The 19495-nt window shown below is 48.9% G+C and overlaps 1 protein-coding gene across 4 annotated transcripts in view; it reads left to right on the top strand.

The window, feature by feature from the left end:
• The first annotated feature begins 10247 nt into the window (after positions 1-10247).
• LOC109570359 (SPRY domain-containing SOCS box protein 1) overlaps positions 10248-19495 on the top strand; it is a 134794-nt gene continuing 125546 nt past the window's right edge. For 2 of the 4 annotated variants that reach the window (XM_019976246.2, XM_019976244.2), the window contains exon 1: positions 18709-19103. In XM_019976246.2, the coding sequence (XP_019831805.2) occupies positions 18724-19103 (380 nt within the window). In that variant the 5' untranslated portion in view covers positions 18709-18723. Of the gene's footprint in view, positions 10669-15118; positions 19104-19495 lie in introns of those variants that run through there. The other 2 variants (XM_019976245.2, XM_070768267.1) reach the window with 2 other exon arrangements.

The raw sequence follows: 19495 nt of genomic DNA, 5'->3' as shown, positions 1-19495 counted from the left end.
CAAAAAAGTTAAAAGGCCATTATTTATACAATCAAAAGAGCATATATTTTTAAAAGCCTTCATCTTAAATTTTTATGAAGAGATTTTCTAAGGCAGATAAGTATACTTTGCCTTAAAACGCAGATTAGTATACCTTGCCTTAAGTGACAAAAATGTTGCTGAAAAACAACATATAATTCAGATACAATATTCCCCTCATGCGCAATATCTGAGTCATATGTTGTTTTTCAGTAACATTTGTTACTTAAGGCAAGGCATATTCTTATTTCAGGGAGCCTAATGCCACTGATTTGAAACTGTCCCTACTTGTAGCCTGGCTCCCCTATGAGAGTTTAAGCTCCTTGAAGGTAGCCGTGTCTCCTGAGCCTTCAGAGACTTGCTTGAGAATGAGGGGACCCAATTGCCTAAGCCAAGGGGTCCCCAACTCCCAGGCCATGAACTGGTACCAGTTCATGAGCTGTTAGGACCTGGGCCGCACAGCAGGAGGAGGTGAGCTGGCCAAGCTTCATCTGTCTTTACAGCCACTCCCCACTGCTTACTTGCCGCCTGAGCTCCGCCTCCTGTCAGATCAGTGGCAGCATTAGAGTCTCAAGGGAGCTTGAACCCTACTGCGCGTGAATCATCCTGAAACCATCCCCTCTCCCAGCTCCCAGTCCGTGGGAAAATTGTCTTCCACGAGACCAGTCCTTGGTTCTAAAAACGTTGGGGACCAGTGGCTTTAATCCAAACAGCCAGACAACATCCTTGATTCTTCCTCCTTCATCACCTACATCTAAAAACATCAGCTAATCCCATCAATTTCCTCTCCTCGCCAGAGCCTCTCCCCACAGAATACAGGTGTCCCTTGGGTGTCAACCATGTGTTTCTGATCCCTTGATGTCTGGGGCCTTGCTGACTGTGGAGGGACTGCCCCTCCCAAGGCTGGCCAGTTCCTAGATATAGTGATTCACTCTGGAGTGTGCCTTTCATATGCGAACAAATTGATCTAATCCCTAAGCTCCAACCTCCTTCTCCATCAGGCTCTCACACCCTGGGCCACTATCGACCTGCCCCCATTACCCTGGACCAACGACAGACAAGTAGGGGGCAGCCTCTACGCCCCAGAGCCTGCTGATACTCTTCAAACTGGCCAGTCCTAAGCCTACTGACCCTGTCTCACCCACGCCTTCCCATGGCAACCACTATTGAGGCTCTTGTACACATTTTCCCTCACTCCCTCTGTCCCCTGGCTGACCCTGGTGCATCCTCATGACCCTGCATGGGTGGCAGGGCATGCCCACTCTTCTTGGGTACTGCAACTGACTACCTTCTCAGCAGCAGTTCTCTTTTGATTTGTTTGCCTTGCTGTATCTGAACAGTAATTGCATCTACATTTTAATCCATCCTGGAGTTGTGGCCCTAGGCTGTCTGGACTCTATAGTAACCCCCACCTATTCAATATGCTTCTCCTCCAGGCCTGCAGCCGTGAACCCGGCGACTTTCCGAAATGAAAACTGATTTTGTCAGTTCTCTTATTTAAAATTCCCCAGGGGCCTCCACTGCAAATTAGAATAAAACCCACGTTCCTTCCCATGGCCTAGAAGGCCTCTCGTGTCCCAGCTTCTACAACCTGTTCTCAGGCCTCCCCCTGCTTCGTGCTCTAGCCACACTGGCCTCCTTTCAGAGACGCCAAGCTATTTCCTGCCCCGGGGCCTTTGTACGTGCTGTTCTCTCTGCCTGGAACACTCTTCTCGGTTTTGTGCAACTGGCCTTTTTCCCTCTAGTCTCAGTCCAATGTCACCCCTGGAGAGGCCTTCCTTAACCATACAGTCAGACATCCTATTCCATTATTCTGTTTTATTTTCTTCATCACAATTGTGATTCTGTAATTATTCTTTTGGGCTTCCCAGGTGGAGCTAGTGGTGAAGAGCCTGCCTGCTGATGCAGGAGATGTAAGAGATGCAGGTTCAATCCCTGGGTTGGGAAGATCCCCTGGAGAAGGGTATGGTAATTCACTCCAGTATTCTTGCTTGGAGAATCCCATGGACGGAGAAGCCTGGCGGGCTACAGTCCATGGAGTCGCACAGAGTCCGACACAACTGAGAGACTAAGCTCAACATAGCACAATTATTCTTTTGGGATTCCTAGGCAGCGCTAGTGGTAGAGAGCCTGCCTGCCAATGCAGGGGACACAAGAGACACAGGTTCTATCCCAGGGTTGGGAAGATCCTTTGGAGAAGCATATGGCAACCCACCCCAGTATTCTTGCCTAGAGAATCCCATGGACAGAGGAGCTTGGCAGGCTACAGTCCCAGGGGTCACACAGAGTCAGACATGACTGAAGTGACTGAGAATGCACACAATTATTCTTTCACTGGTTAATCTTCTGTCTCCCCACCACACACCCCGACTTGGAGTAGAATACAAGCTCCTTGAGAACAGGAGCCTTGTTCATGGCTAGGTTCCCCGAGCCTAGACAGCCTGGCATGTTGTATTGGATGCATGAATGAACAGGGGGTACCTTACCTGTGTGTCCAGGACTGGAGAGGGGAGTGGAAGGGGCTGAGGGGTGAGCAATTGTCCCCTGATATGACCCTGCAGCCACTTGGGAGCTGCTGGTTCATCAGAGGCTCCCAGCTCCTGGCTCCAGACCAGGCCACTGCAGAGTCAGGGCTGGGAAAGGCAGACAGCATCTGCTTCCTGGAGAAGCCAACCGGAAGCTGGCCTCTGTCTCGTGAGGTTCTGCTGACCATCACATTTCCCCAGCAAGGGTGCCTTGTCCTTCCGCAGACCCCAGGTTCATCTGTCGCCCGCTCCAGAGGCTTGGCTGTCCCCAGGCTGCAGCTTCATTTGGCTCGAAGGATCTCATGCGGCTTTTGCTGCTGCAGAGATGTCTGGGGTGGCTGCCAACACTTTTATCTTTTCATTTCATCTGCCAGCCAAGAGCTTTTTCCTGCTCTTGCCTCTTGAAGCTTAAGGCAAGGAATGCTGACCTTGAGTACAGGTGCTTCTCGATTCGTCACTCAAGGTTCCCTGCCCTGGTTCACATTCAAGCCAGCTGCTTCCCAATCTTCTCTCTTCCTTTCCCTTGGCCTCCCTGTTCCCTGGCAGCCCTGAAACAAACTTTGGGAATTTTTTTTCTCCCTGAGATCTGGGTTTAGGCAGTAGGAGCCCTGCTAGTATGCCCCCTTGAGTTCCCTCGTGTCCTAATGGTTAGGATTTGGTGCTGTTATTGCCTGGCCTGGTTGCGTGGCTGGGATCCTGCCAGCTGTGCCACATGGCATGACTAAAGTTAACAAAACAAAAAGACTCAGCTTAGTTTGCCCTCTTCACTCAAGGGTACCAAGGCACCTCTTTAGACTCTGGCCACGTGGCCGCTGGGAGAAAATATTGCCAGGGTCACAGCCAAGTGCAGAGTGAAGGGGACTCCAACCCCTAAACATGGGGCTCTGATTCCCCACCTTCACCACATTCATCTGACGAACATGTTTTAAGGATCTGCTGCTTGCCAGGCATTGGTCCGCTGGAGTCTCGCTTACTGGACTGGGGAGGGACTTGGATCATGTCCATATTGTAGAGCAATCCAAGAAGATGTGTTTGGAACCCATCATATGACAGTTCAGCAAAGCATTCTGGGACAGCTGGATAGCCACATGCCAAGGGATAAAGTTGGACCTCCTTCCTCTCACATCATCTACAAAAATTGACCAAAAATGAATCAAAAGCCTAAATGTACAAGCTAAAACAAACTTTAGAAGAACATGCAAGCATACATTTTCATGGTATTGGACTAGGCAAAGCCTTCTTAGATATGATTCCAGAAGCACAAGCAACAAACCAAAAAAAAAAAAAAAATAGATAAGCTGGACATCAGAATAAAAAAAATTCTCATGCTACAAAAGACATCATCAGGAAAGTGAAAATATAACCCACAGAATTGGAGAAAATTTTTGCAAATCTGGTAAGGGGCTTGTGTTGAGCATATATAAAGAATTCTAACAACTCAATGGTAAAAGAACCCACTTGAAAATGGGTGAAGAATATGACTAGATAGTTCTCTAATAAGATATGGCCAATAAGCATATGAAAAGATGCTCAATGTCATGTGAAAGTGAAAGTCGCTCAGTTGTGTCCGACTCTTTGTGGACCCCCATGGACTGTAGAGTCCATGGAATTCTCCAGGCCAGAATACTAGAGTCTGTTCCCTTCTCAAGGGGATCTTCCCAACCCTGGGATCAAACCCAGGTTTCCCACATTGCAGGCAGATTCTTTACCAGCTGAGCCACCAGGGAAGCCCAAAAGGCCACATATTATATGATTCCATTTATATGAAATATATAGTGTAGGAGAATCCACAGGTACAGAAAGTAGATTTGTGGTTCCCTAGGGCTGAGAGAATTGAGGGGAAGTAAAGACATTACTTTGCCAACAAAGGTTCATCTAGTCAAGGCTATGGTTTTTCCTGTGGTCATGTATGGATGTGAGAGTTGGACTGTGAAGAAGGCTGAGCGCCGAAGAATTGATGCTTTTGAACTGTGGTGTTGGAGAAGACTCTTGAGAGTTCCTTGGACTGCAAGGAGATCCAACCAGTCCATTCTGAAGGAGATCAGCCCTGGGATTTCTTTGGAAGGAATGATGCTAAAACTGAAACTCCAGTACTTTGGCCACCTCATACGAAGAGTTGACTCATTGGAAAAGACTCTGATGCTGGGAGGGATTGGGGGCAGGAGGAGAAGGAGACGACAGAGGATGAGATGGCTGGATGGCATCACTGACTCGATGGACATGAGTCTGAGTGAACTCCGGGAGTTGGTGATGGACAGGGAGGCCTGGCGTGCTTCGATTCATGGGGTCGCAAAGAGTCGGACACGACTGAGCAACTGATCTGATCTGAGGGAGTCAGTGCCAACAGGTACATCATTTCTTGTTGGGGTGATTAAAATGTTCTTAATTGATGTGGTGATGGGTGCACAACTCTGTGGCTATATTAAAAAACAATGAATTGTACACTTTAAATGGATGAATTGTGTAGCATGCGAATTATATAACACTAAAACTGTTACCAAAAAAATCATGTGATGAAAACCCTGGAAAATCAAGAGGGTTTGAGAATCTGTGAATTCATAATTTGTGGTAGGCAGAATTGTGACTCTCTAAAGCTGTCCAGGCCCCAGTGTGTGGAGTCTGTGGGTATGTCACCTTATATGGTGAAAAAAACTTTGCAGGTATGATTAAAGGTATGGACTCTGAGTTGAGGGAGATCATCCTGGTTTACACAAATGGGCCATCTAATCATATGAATCCTTAAAAGCAGAAGTCCAATCCCAGATCCATCAGAGAAATGAGCCTGACAGTAAGGATGAGAGATGCTAAGCACTTGACCTGCCATTGCTGGTTTTGAAGACTAAGGAAAGGGGTCATAAGCTAGGGAATGTGCTAGTCTTTAGAAGCTAGGAATGGTCCTCAGCTAACAGTCACCAAGGCAACAGGAATCTCAGTCCTAAAACCACAAGGATCTGATTTCTGCACCCAAATGAACAAGGAAAGGGCTCCTCATAAAAGGAATACAGCACTACAACTCTGGTTTTATCCCAGTGAGATCCACATCAGACTTCTGGCCTACAGGACTGTAAGATAATATATTTGGTTTAAGCCACTAAATGGTAGTCAATTGTTATGGCTGCAATAGAAAACCAACATGTAGCTGTTACTTCATGTAGACTTTAATAAGCCAATATTTAAAACAAGAAAAGAGTGCTAGTCATTCTCATGGCTGGGGAGGAAAAGGTATACTCGTGGCTGAAAATCCACAACACCTGTTCTTTCCTCCCTACCCCGTGCAAAGACCGAAGGAATAGAGCTCACTTAGTGACTGCTGCCCCAAAATAGCTTGCCTGGAAAATCCCATGGATGGAGGAGCCTGGTGGGCTGCAGTCCGTGGGGTCTTGAAGAGTCAGACACGACTGACTGACTTCACTTTCACTTTTCACTTTCATTCACTGGAGAAGGAAATGGCAACCCACTCAAGTGTTCTTGCCTGGAGAATCCCAGGGACAGCGGAGCCTGGTAGATTGCCATCTATGGGGTCGCACAGAGTTGGACATGATTGAAGCAACTTAGCAGCAGCAGCAGCCCCAATATAGAAACTATAACATGATTTTATTTCTAACTCCTCTGCCCTATCTGGTGAGTCATTCATCTCTCCAGGTCTCACTTTCCACATCTGGGAAGCAGGGCGAATTAACCCTGACTTCTGCCTACCCAACAGTTTAGAAAGAAAAAAAAACCAAAAAACAAAACTCAGCTTCAGAGCTCCAGGGCACTCGTTGGCAGACACAGTTTGGGTACAGGACACCCTCCCCTCCATGGGGCATCATTCCTTTATTCTGGCTTCCTTCAGAGCATTTTGGGCACACCTGGTTCCTCAGGATGTGGAGTACCTTGTCATGTGGCTTTGCAGCTGCTGTTAGCACAGAAGTGAGAGAAGCTTCAGGTATCCAAAGGTGCTGAAGCTCATCACAAAGTCCTATGGACAAAGTTTGAGATTTTTGGTTTGGGGGTAGCAATACTCTCACACCTTGTTGTTGTTCAGTCGCTAAGTCATGTCGGATTCTTTGTGACCCCATGGACTGCAGCATGCCAGGCTTCCCTGTCCTTCACTACCTCCTGGTGGTTGCTCAAACTCATGTCCATTGAGTTGGTGATCCCATCCAAACAAATCATCCTCTGTCACCCCCTTCTCCTCCTGCCCTCAATCTTTCTCAGCACCAGGGTCTTTTCCAGTGAGTTGGCTTTTTACATTAGGTGGCCAAAGTATTTAACATCAGATTCAGAATCAGTCCTTCCAATGAATATGTAAGGTTGATTTCCTTTAGGATTGCCTGGTTTGATCTCCTTGCTGTCCAAGGGATTCTCAAGTCTTCTCCAGCACTACAGTTCGAAAGCATCATGGGACCAAATTGTTTTCATGATGGAAATAAAGCAAAGTAATGGTTCAGATCAGACTAGGAAGAACAGAGTCAGGAGGAGACTGAGATAGGACTCCAAGACAGGGAGGAGGGCAGAGAAATGAAAACATCTCAACTATGTGTGGGTGTGGAAGTAATTCTCTCATTAGGGAGAAGTGCTGTGATGCTCTAGACTCACTTCATGTTACTCCCCTGATCCACGCCACTGACACCTATGTGGACACAAGCATTTTCTTAATAAGCTGCTTTTGGTGACTTGGCTTTGGGATGTTTTCATTTATTTAAAATTTTTAAATTTTATTTAATGAATGTATTTACTATTGGCTGTTCTGGGTCTTCACTGCTGCATGCAGGCTTTCTCTAGTTGCAGTGAGCAGGGTCTACTCCCTAGTTGCAGTGCTCAGGCTTTCCATTGCGGTGCCTTCTCTTGTTGCAGAGCTCAGGTTCTAGGTCATGTGGGCTCAGTTGCCCTGTTGCATGTGGGATCTTAGTTTCCCGATCAGGGATCAAACCCATGTCCCTTGCATTGACAGCTGGATTCTCAACCACTGGACCACCAGGGAAGCCCATGGAGTGTTTTTAAAGATGTTCTGGAGGTAACTGAAGATCACTCTCATGATGTCTGTACAGGGATCTGGGAAACATCCCCTCCGTTCATCTCTGTCTCTGGGCACCTGCCTTCTCCCATCTGTACCTCCTTTGGCTTGGGTTTATGTGGTATGTGAGTGCACAGTGCGCCCAGGGCCATGAACATGGGAAGAGCTCTTGACTGAGTCCTGGCATTGTACAATATAGTTTGGCTGGCCCCTGCCCCTAGACCCTACTAACCACTTCCAGCTGTGGAGGCAGTCTGGCGGGGACCTGGCTCCTTAACTCTCCCCGCAGTCCCCACCCAGCATGGCCAAGTCTTTGCTGACATCCAGCAGCTCCCTGCAGGCCCCCACATGGCCCCTGGCCCTGGTGGCAGTGGAGCCCAGCCCCTCTTGGCTCCCCAGCCTTCCTGGAACCCTCTTGCCTAATATCCTGTGTGGTAATCGTGCCTGTTGGCCCTCCTTAGTCCTGCTGGCCACTGCCAAGTTCCTTCTGCTAGTTCCTGACATTCCTACCTCTAGTGGAACCCTCATGAAATAAAAAGCTACTAAAAGTTTTTTCTTTCTGGTCAGAATGCCCCCTCTTAGGTGGTCCCACACTCCTCAGCATAGGTGACCAAGTAATCTCCTGTGTCTGGGATGGAAGAAAGGTGGGTCTGAAGAAGGGAAAGAGCTAAGATGCTCAGGAATGGGCATGGGATGGGGGAGCTATGTCTGGGAGGTGGTCCTGGGTGGTCGTGCATTAACTCAAGGTCACCCAGGGTCAGCTGAGAAGTAGGAAGAAGCAGCTGCTTTTTTGATGGCCATGGCCCCACTGGGGGCACTAGCAGCAGTGTAGAGCTGGGAGAAAAGTGATCACCAAGGTGAGGGTGAGGGTAGGCACCATGCGATCATGGCGAAGAATGGGGCAAAGGACTGGCATACCATCCACTGAGTGCTGAGAGGCAGCTCACAGGTCATCTCCTTTATCATCACCCCATCATCCTTCAGATAAGGCGTTCTTCCCATCCACTGTCTTGCTAATAAAGCCCCAGAGGTGAAGCTACCACTTGCTGAGCACTTATCACAGGTGGATGGCTTAGCGGTAAAGAATCCGCCTGAAATGCAGAAGCCGCAAAAGACACGGGTTCGATTCCTGGGTCAAGAAGATCCCCTGGAGGCAGGCATGGCAACCCAGTCCAGGGCTGCCAGTCCATTCTTGCCTGGAGAATCCCATGGACAGAGGAGCCTAGTGGGCTACAGTCTATAGGTTCCCAAAGAGTTGGACACGACTGAAGTGACTTCAAGGCTGTATATTGTCACCCAGCTTATTTAACTTATATGCAGAGTACATCATGAGAAACGCTGGGCTGGAAGAAGCACAAGCTGGAATCAAGATTGCTGAGAGAAATATCAATAACCTCAGATATGCAGATGACACCACCCTTATGGCAGAAAGTGAAGAGGAACTCAAAAGCCTCTTGAAGAAAGTTAAAGAGGAGAGTGAAAAAGTTGGCTTAAAGCTCAACATTCAGAAAACGAAGATCATGGCATCTGATCCCATCACTTCATGGGAAATAGATGGGGAAACAGTGGAAACAGTGTCAGACTTTATTTTGGGGGGCTCCAAAATCCCTGCAGATGGTGACTGCAGCCATGAAATTAAAAGATGCTTACTCCTTGGAAGGAAAGTTATGACTAACCTAGATGGCATATTAAAAAGCAGAGACATTACTTTGCCAACAAAGGTCCGTCTAGTCAAGGCTATGGTTTTTCCAGTGGTCATGTATGGATGTGAAAGTTGGACTGTGAAGAAACCTGAGCGCCGAAGAATTGATGCTTTTGAACTATGGTGTTGGAGAAGAATCTTGAGAGTCCCTTGGACTGCAAGGAGATCCAACCAGAACATCCTAAAGGAGATCAGCCCTGGGTGTTCTTTGGAAGGACTGATGCTAAAGCTGAAACTCCAGTACTTTGGCCACCTCATGCGAAAAGTTGACTCCTTGGAAAAGACTTTGATGCTGGGAGGGATTGGGGGCAGGAGGAGAAGGGGATGACAGAGGATGAGATGGCTGGATGGCATCACCGACTCGATGCACATGAGTTTGAGTGAACTCCGGGAGTTGGTGATGCACAGGGAGGCCTGGCATGCTGCGGTTCACTGGGTCGCAGAGTCGGACATGACTGAGCGACTGAACTGCACTTAACTGAAGTGACTTAGCACGCAGCACGCAGTGTCTTCAAGGTCACACGAGCATAGACAGAGATTTGAAGCTGTCTGGTGGAGACACGGCCATAGCCTGTTCTCCCACCCCTAATCACTTCTTCTGGAGATTAAAAATTGGGGGCACCACACCGCTCCTTCTACAGATGGAGAAATGCGAGGCCTAGGGAAGTCAAGTGATCAGTTCCAGGTCCCACGGCTTGTGCCAGAATCTGACGAGGAGCCAGCAACTCGGCTCCACAACACAACGACTTTCCTCGGCCCTCCCGTGTCCAGGAAGGCGGCCCGGCCCCTACGACGCACAAGAGATTGCAGAGACGCAGAAAAAGGCCCGCTCACTTTGCTCTTAAGACCAGCCCATCCACGCGAACCAGGGAAACATTTGAGAGGGGCCCGCCCGCTAACCCCTAACGACCCGAGCTAGGGGGCGTGGTCTCGCCTGCGCCTCCGCCTCCGCCGCCAACTCCTGCTCAGCCCCACCGTGCGCGCCCCTCGCCCGGTCCTGCTGCGCGCGGGCGCGCGCGTCCTAGGCCCGGGGGCGCCCCACTGCGCGCGCCCCTGGCCCGGCCCTACTGCGCGCGCGCGACCCACTGCGCGCGCGCCGAGGCCGCGGGGGTTTGACGCCCAGGCCCAGAGGGTCAGCCGCGCCTCCGGACACTGACGCGTCTCGGGTTGGGCCGGGACCGGGCGGTCGGGCTGGACTCGACCTCGCTCCCCCTCCCCCGCTCGCCGCCCCCGGCGTCGCTGGCGAAACCCGAGCGCGCGTTAGGCGCGGGGCCGCGTGACGCGCACCTGTCGGGGCTGGCCGCGCTGACGGAAGAGAATGCGCCGGGCCCCGACCTGGCCTGAGCCCGGCCAGCAGCACCGCACGGCACGCGCCGCCCCCGACGTTTCCCGGAGAAGCGGCCGGCTCTGACGGGCGTGATGAAGTAAGCTGCCTCCCCCGCTTTCTCTCCGGCTTCTTGGGCCGCAGGAGGAGTCTTTTACAGCCGGATGGCGGCTGCGCGCTCGCGCCCCTGCGAACCCGCAGGCCCCGGAGGCCAGCCCCGCGTCGCTGTAAAATCCTCGGGCGTTTGATTGGGAAGAGTCACCCCAGCCACCACCCACCCGCCCCAATTTCCTTCCCCGCGTTCCTTCCGCAAAATAAATTATTCACTTCCTGCTCCGCAGATGCCTTGGCGCGGCAGTGCTGCGTGGTGGCGGGTTGGCTGGAGGCAGCCAGGCCCCGTCGAGGCTGGTCCGGAGGGGCCAGCGGCGTCTCCTTTTCCTGGACTTTCTGGAATTCAGTTCAGTGAGAGGAGGAATTGGAGGCTCCCCCCCCCGCCCCACTTCCCTTGGGGATCTGCTTAATCTTTGGCACTAGAGCCTAGGTTTCCATCAGTGTTTCAAATGCATCCATCCAATGAATGGTTTTCCAGAAGCAGACCTGTCTGGGTCTTTGAAAATCAGCTCACTCAAATTTGAGTGTTTAAACGGAAGTGAGAACTTCTGGAGAAGTCATAACCTGAAATTCCTTGCCCACCCACCCCACTGTCCCCAGGCATGCCTGTGGCTCCTGAAGGGTAGTCAAAACAGGAAACCTTCAAAGACTGGTTGTATTTTAAACTATGTTGTACACTAATTGGGGCTTCCCAGGTGGCTCAGTGGTGATGAATCCGCCTGCCAGTGCGGGAGACACAGGGTTTGATCCCTGGGTGGGGAAGATCCCCTGAAGGTGGAAATGGCAACCCACTCCAGTATTCTTGCCTAGGAAGTCCCATGGACAGAGGAACTTGGTGGGCTACTGTCCATGGGGTCACAAAAGAGTCAAGACACATTAGTTAGTACATACTCTATAATGATGGATAGAGTGTTTGAGTTTAGGAGGCTAATCTTCTGGCAAGTTTTAGGAGCACCTCAGAGGAAAATGCTCAGTGTTTGGCATGAACAGAGCTCACTTTTAGGCAATGTTTTTTAATGTAACCCTTTCTTTGAAGTACATACCTGCTCAGCAGATAAACACTCCAGGCAGGCATTCAAGTTATTTTATTCGAAGACTAATAAAATTTACTATTGTGGGATGGTTTTAGGCTTGTGGGATGGTTTTAGGCTCTTTAAAGGGGAAACCGTCAAATCTGGGCAAAGGGAAACCAAGAGGCACCTTTGGTCATCTGTGGCCAATCCACTTCTCATTTTCTTAAAAAAATATTTATTTGACTGCATCAGGTCTTAGTTGAAGCATGCTGGATCTTTAGTCATGGCATGTGGGATCTAGTTCCCTGACCAGAGATGGAACTGTGGCCTTCTGCATTGGGAGTGTGGAGTCTTAGCCACTGGGCCACCAGGAAAGTCCCTACCCACTTCTCATTTTATTGATGGAATTTGAACAAGGCAAAATGTCATTGCTTGTTGCCAGATTTCACCATGGATTCTGCCAGTCCCTAACCCACAGGCAGAGCAGGAAGTCTGGTTTTGCTTTCTGTTGCCCTGAAATGGGAGCTGGGTGGCTCTTTGTCTAGGAGACCTTACCACCTTTACCTCCCAAAGTATTTTCACAGCCACCATCTGGGTTTTTTTTCTTTTGGCCAGACATTAAAACGAGGTGAATGCTCCCCATCTTGCAGCTGGAGAAAAGGCCCTGAATAGTTAGTGAAAGTCCCAGGGCTGAAGAGTTAGAGGATTACTCTATTGCTGTATTCTTTGGCCTGGATTATAAACCCCTTATGGGCTGGGGTGGAGACTTTTTTAACCATCTTAGGTTTATGCTGCTGTTGCTGCTTAGTTGCTAAGTCATGTCCAACTTATTGTGACCCCGTGGACTGTAGTTCACCAGGTTCCTCTGTCCATGGGATTTCCTAGGCAAGAATACTGGAGTGGGTTGCCATTTCCTTCTCCCGGGGATCTTCCTGACCCAGGGATTGAACCCACGTCTCCTGCACTGGCAGGCAGATTCTCTACTGCTGAGCCACCTGGGAAGCCCTCTCAGCTCGATAGCCCTTTGATTTTTCATCAGTATGACTGGAAGGTCATGAAGTTGTCAGTGAGCTGTTCCTTGGCATTTTTTCCTGCTGTGCGAAGTCATTTGGTTTCCCAGCAGTTCCAAGAGACAAGCAAGAAACGCCACTTTATTCATGATGCTCTTGGTTTAATAATGATAGTGGCTAACAGTTTTTGGACACTTACTATATGCCAAGCATTGTGCCAGGTGCTTTGTATGGATTGTCTACTTTTGTGCTTCTTATTGACTTGTTTTCCCACTCTGTGGTTGAGGTTGGTTAATTAGTTGTGTCCAACTCTGCAGTCCCATGGGCTACAGCATGCCAGGCTTCCCTGTCCTTTACCAACTACCAGAGCTTGATCAAACTCATGTCTGTCGAGTCAGTGATGCCATCCAACCATCTCATCCTCTGTCGTCCCCTTCTCCTCCTGCCTTCAGTCTTTCCCAGCATCAGGGCCTTTTCCAGTGAGTCAGTTCTTCACATCAGGTGGCCAGAGTATTGGAGCTTCAGCTTCAGCATCAGTCCTTCCAATTAATATTCAGGACTGATTTCCTTTAGGATTGACTGGGTTGATCTCCTTGCATTCCAAGGAACTCTCAAGAGTCTTCTGCAACACCACAGTTCAAAAGCATCAATTCTTTGGCGCTCAGCTTTCTTTATGGTCCAACTCACATCCATACATGACTACGGGAAAAACCATAGCTTTGACTAGACGGACCTTTGTTGGCAGAGTAATGTCTCTGCTTTTTAATATGATGTCTAGGTTGGTCATAGCTTTTCTTCCAAGGAACGAGCATCTTTTAATTTCATGGCTAAAGTGATTTTGGAGCCCAAGGAAATAGAGTCTGTCACTGTTTTCCATGGTTTCCCCATCTATTTGCAATGAAATGATGGGACCGGATGCCATGATCTTAGTTTTTTGAATGTTGAGTTTTAAGCCAGCTTCTTCACTCTCCTCTTTCACTTTCATCAAGAGGCTTTTCAATTCCTCTTTGCTTCTTGCCATAAGTGTGGTGTCATCTGCATATCTGAGGTTACTGATACTTCTCCCGGAAATCTTGATTCCAGCTTGTGCTTCATCCAGCCTGGCATTTCACGTGATGTCCTCTGCATATAAGTTAAATAAGCAGGGTGACCATATACAGCCTTGATGTACCCCTTTCCCAATTTGGAACCAGTCCATTGTTCCATGTCCATTTCTAACTGTCACTTCTTGACCTGCACACAGATTTCTCAGGAGGTAGGTAAGGTGGTCTGGTATTCCCATCTCTTGAAGAATTTTCCACTGTTGTGTTCCACATAGTTAATGGCTTTGGTGTAGTCATTAAAGCAGAAGTAGATGTTTTTCTGGAACTCTCTTTCTTTTTTGATGAACCAGCAGATGTTGGCAATTTGATCTCTGGTTCCTCTGCCTTTTCTAAATCCAGCTTGAACATCTGGAAGTTCTAGTTTCACGTACTGTTGAAGCCTGGCTTGGAGAATTTTGAGCATTACTTTACTAGCGTGTGAGATGAGTGCAGTTGTGCGGTAGCTTGAACATTCTTTGACATTGCCTTTCTTTGGGATTGGAATGAAAACTGACCTTTTCCAGTCCTGTGGCCAGTGCTGAGTTTCCCAAATTTGCAAGGATATTGAGTGCAGCACTTTCACAGCATCATCTTTTAGGATTTGAAATAGCTCAGCTGGAATTCCATCACCTCCACTAGCTTTGTTCATAGTGATGCTTTCTAAGGCCCACTTGACTGTGCATTCCAGGATGTCTGGCTCTGGATGGTGAGTGATCACACCATCATGGTTATCTGGGTCATAAAGATCTTTTTGTACAGTTCTTCTGTGTATTCTTGACATCTCTTCTTAATATCTAATGCTTCTGTTAGGTCCATACTGTTTCTGTCCTTTATCGTACCCATCTTTGCATGAAATGTTTCCTTGGTGTCTCTAATTTTCTTGAAGAGATCTCTAGTCTTTCCCATTCTGTTGTTTTCCTCTATTTTTTTGCATTGATCACTGAGGACGGCTTTCTTATTTCTCCTTGCTATTCTTTGGAACTCTGCATTCAGATAGGTATATCTTTCCTTTTCTACTTTGCCTTTAGTTTCTCTTCTCCCATGCCTCTCATGTGACTTGGGGAAGGGGGCCATGGCGCCAGGACACCTCTGCAGAAGTCTCCCATGACACAGACACGGCCACAATCTGAAACGAGACAGATATCTAGCAGCATAAGTGTTCCCCCTGTGGATGGCATCAGGCTTTGCCATGCATTAGTTCCTTTGGCCTAAGTATAACCTGTAGTTGAGGTTGGAAGAAGTTAAATAACTTATATAAGGTTACACAGCTACTAAATAGCTAATGGCAACCCACTCCAGTATTCTTGCCTGGAGAATCCCATGGAGGGAGGAGCCTGGTAGGCTACAGTCCATGGGGTCGCAAAGAGTCGGACACGACTGAGCGACTTCACTCACTCACATGTTGTCAGAAGTAAGGTGAGTGAATCACTGTTACAGTGGACATCAGGGCCAAGGGCATTTACAGCAGTTCATTGTCAGGGCAACCTGACCTCAGGAAGCAGAGCTGCTGACCAGCTTGGGTCACTTATGGGAGCATTTAGACCACTGTAATTCTAATCTTGGAAGGGAGCAGAATCTGTGTCCACTAAAACAGTGTTGTTATTGTTTTGTTTTTTTTAGTCTTTTTGGAAAATGTGTATTTATGTATTTATTTGACTACACTGGGTCTTAGCTGTGGCTCGCAGGATCTTCAGTCTTCATCTCAGCCTCCGAACTCTTGGTTGCAGCATGTGGGATCTAGTTTTCCTTCCAGGGGTGGAACCTGGGCCCCCTGCATTGGTACTGTGGAGTCTTAGCCACTCCACCATGGAAGTTCCTCTAAAACAGTGTTTTAAATTTGTCATTTGGGGTTGTAATCACACATTTTTTTTTCTTACCACATTGCAGCAGGTTTAATAGTGGCCCCCAAAGGTGTGCCCAGTTTATAACCCCAGAACCTGCAAAGGTGACTTGATTGGAAAAATGGTCTTTGCACACATAATTGTGGATGTTTAGATGAGATCACCCTGGGTGTAGGGTGGGCCCTTGTTCGTTTGTGTTCAGTCGTGTCTGACTCTTTTTGACTCCATGGACTGTAGCTTGCCAGGCTCCTCTGTCCGTAGAATTTTCCAGGCAAGACAGCTGGAGTGGGTTGGTTTCCTACTGCATGTCACACGTTTTAGAGGTAGGTGGGAAGGTGCCGGAAGCACACTGCCTGTATTCAAGTGCTGTCGCCTGTAAGCGCCTGACCCTCTGAGCTATTTATCTCTGTGCCCCTTAGTTTCCTGCTTCTCACTCTAGAAACTGGTATAGTGACAGTGCCCACCACGTGCTGCGCTGCGCTCAGTCACGTCCCACTCTTGGCGACCTTGTTCATGGACTGTAGTCCATCAGGCTCCTCTGTCTGTGGAATTTTCCAGGCAAGAATACTGGAGTGGGTTGCTGTTTCCTTCTCCAGGGAATCTTCCCAACCCAGGAATCGAACCCGCATCTCCTGTGTCTCCTGCCTTGGGAGGTGGATTCTTTACCACTGCACCGCCTGGGAAGCCACCTACCTCGTAAACTGTGGCAAGAATTAAATGCTGTGACACGTGTGAAGCTCTTAGCCCAGGATTTTGCATTTAGTTAAGTGCTCTATAAATATCTCTTTTATTATTCATAGTATCATTTCAGATAGTGAGCTGCTGCTAATGTGTGCTGTGTCACAGTGCTTGAAGTCGCCATTAGAGATTCATCATCCACACAGGCCGCCCATACAGAGTCAACAGTGGTCTTGGGCAAATGGGGTTTATTTGTTCATTTAGCAAATGTTTATTGCGTACCTTCTGTGGGCCAGGCCCCGCTTTTTTAAAAAATTAATTAACTGATTGATTTTGGCTGTGCTGTGTCTTCAGTGCTGGGCGAGGGCCTTCTGTTGTTGCCGAGCACGAGCTCTAGAGAGAGAGGGCCCAGGAGTTGTGGAGCACAGGCTTAGTTGCCCTGCAGGCGTGTGGAATCTTCCCAGATCAGAGATGGAATCCTGTGTCACCTGCTTTGGCAGGCAGATTCCTATCCACTGTCCCACTAGGGAAGCCCCAGGCCTTGTTTTGGATACTGGAGATAGGCAGTGAACAAAACAGAAAAACCCATGTCCTCATAGGGACTTACTTATAGGATCTTGAGGGGAGGGGTGATAGATGATAAAATAAATCTGCTTATCATATGTAGGTATGTACTATGGGGAGACATAAAGCAGGGGATGAGATGAGGGTTGGAGGTTTACAGTTTTACACAGAGTCAGCTGAGAAAGCCTCACTGAGGTGACATTTCAGTAAAGAATTGAAATTAGTGAGGGAGTGAGCCACGTGGACATCTGCAGGGAAAAGTAGGTCAGGCAGCGAGAACAGCAAGTACAAGGGCCCTGGGGCAGGAGGATGGATGGCTGGAGCCCAGAGAGGGACAGAGTGTAGGAGAAAAGATCAAAGAGGTAAGAGATGGAAGGCCAGAGTGTGTAGACCCTGCCGGCCACTGAACAGAAGGACGGGATCTGACCGATGCTGTAAACAGAGCACTCCGACTCCTGGGTTCAGGCAAAGATAGAAATGAGAGGCCAGGGAGGTGGCTTCACACAAAGGTGATGGTGGCTAGGACCAGAGTGGAGAGATGGAAGGCGGTGAGAATGGTGAGTAGCTGTATTCTAGGTAAATGTTGGTGATAGAAACCATAGGATTTGCTGTCAGATCGAATGCCCCAAGATCTCTGGCCTGAGCCCCTGGAAGAGGGGAGTTGCCATTTACTGAGGATGGGCGACCTGCGTTTGGAGCATTTGGGAGATAAGTCAATTTGTTTTGAACGTGGTACATCTTGTAGACATCCAGCTGTTGGTGTCACAGTCACAGTTGACTGTGTGAGACGGGAGTTTAGGGGGAGAAAGTCCAGACTAGAAATAGCAGCTTGGTGTACAGGCAGTTGTGTGTTGGTAGATGTTTAACAACCTCTGGAAGGGATGGCGGTTGGTGGCCAGGAGCCAGCTTGATAGCATTTGCCAACACCTGCCGCATAAATAAATGTTCCCACGCCAGCCAGTTTCAAGCACACCATTACAGAATATCTTCACCTTATAGATACCAGTCAATCCTAAAGGAAACCAACCCTGAATATTCATTGGAAGGACTGATGCTTAAGCTCCAATACTTTGGCTACCTGATGTGAAGAGCTGACTCTTTGGAAAAGACCCTGATGCTGGGAAAGATTGAAGGCAAAGGAAGAAGGGGGCAGCAGAGGATGAGATGGTTAGAGAGCGTCACTGACTCAATGGACATGAATTTGAGCAAACTACGAGAGAGAGTGGAGGACGGAACAGCCTAGTGTGCTGTAGTCCATAGGGTCGCAAAGAGCTGGGCACGACTTTGTGACTGAACAATGACAGATGCAATAGATTAAATAATGTCAAGAGCAGAGATAATAGTAATATGAAGTAAATCAATTAGGGAGTATTGAGTGTTTAATATCTTTGTTTTTTAATATAGCTTATTTGATTCTAAATTCGTGTAATTCAGTTTTAATAGGGGCCGTGTTTAACAACTGACTTGACAAATTCCTGAAAATCTAGGAATTGAATCTCTCATGCAGATATGTGATGGCTCTCACATACCATTTGAATTGTTGGGACCAAATATTGACCCCCTAGGTGATGGTAATAAGGATTCTATGTGTTCAGCGGGGGAAATGGTCTCAGAGCTGATCTTGGGGTTCTGTCCCCTGTCTAGCCCCAGGTCACAGTTGACGATGACGGGTTTGACTCGCCTCCACATGGGGGTGTCTGTGCAGAAGGCCCAGAGCACAGAGGGGAGTTGGGAAGCACACTGGAGCTGGTGAGTGGAGGGGGGACCAGCACATCCCTTTGTGCTTCAGCAAAAACTCCTCTTCACTTTGAACCTTTATTTCACTTCCACATGCTCTTGTAAAAAATACCAAGCTCATGAGCTGTGATTTGAAGAAAATTCCTCTTCCCCCTGCCTGGAAACAGAAGGCAGAGGTCAAAAGTGTGGATGTGGCACCAGGGAAGGGCACCAGGGAAGGGACAGAGTGCCAACAGTTGCTGGCGTCCACCTCCCGGCTCCTTTCTCCCGCCCCTTGCCTGCTGGGGCCAGAGGGTCAGAGCTGCTTCCTCCTGTGGTTTCCCAGAACCGGCTTTGCCATCCGAGGGCCCGCCCAGGCCAGGGCTGTGCTGAGACTGGTCCTGGGTGTGCCCCACGTCTGCCTCTCTTGCTTGGGAACCCCACTTCTGGCCCATACCCTGTGGCTGGCCACGTCCGTGCTCGCAGCTTTGGGGATGTTAGCAGAGCCGCACTTTAAAAGGTGAGTCTCCCAGGAGGCCCAGTAGGAACCCCTCACCCTGGAGCTGGGGGCAGCGAGAGGTGCCCTTGACTTTGGACGTGGGCCGGCCAGTCCCGACTCTTGGATGAACCTGTCACACCCTGGAAGAAGCCTCTGCCACACCTCACTTTGTAGCAAGGTGGGAGCTAGTGGTAAAGAACTCGCCTGCTTAAAGCAGGAGACGTAAGAGACGTGGGTTCGATCCCTGGGTTGGGAAGATCCCCTGGAGGAGGGCATGACAACCCACTCCAGTATTCTTGCCTGGAGAGTTCCATGGGCAGAGGAGCCTGGCAGGGTCTGGTCCATAGGGTCAAAAAGAGGTGGACACAACTGAAGTGACTTAGCACGCACGAACGTGCATGCTGCTGGCAAGT

The sequence above is a fragment of the Bos indicus genome, chromosome 16 (assembly GCF_029378745.1).
Source record: "Bos indicus isolate NIAB-ARS_2022 breed Sahiwal x Tharparkar chromosome 16, NIAB-ARS_B.indTharparkar_mat_pri_1.0, whole genome shotgun sequence".
Lineage (NCBI taxonomy): Eukaryota > Metazoa > Chordata > Mammalia > Artiodactyla > Bovidae > Bos > Bos indicus.
The sequence above is the reverse complement of the archived record's forward strand: the minus strand, read 5'-3'. Positions and strand labels throughout refer to the sequence as shown.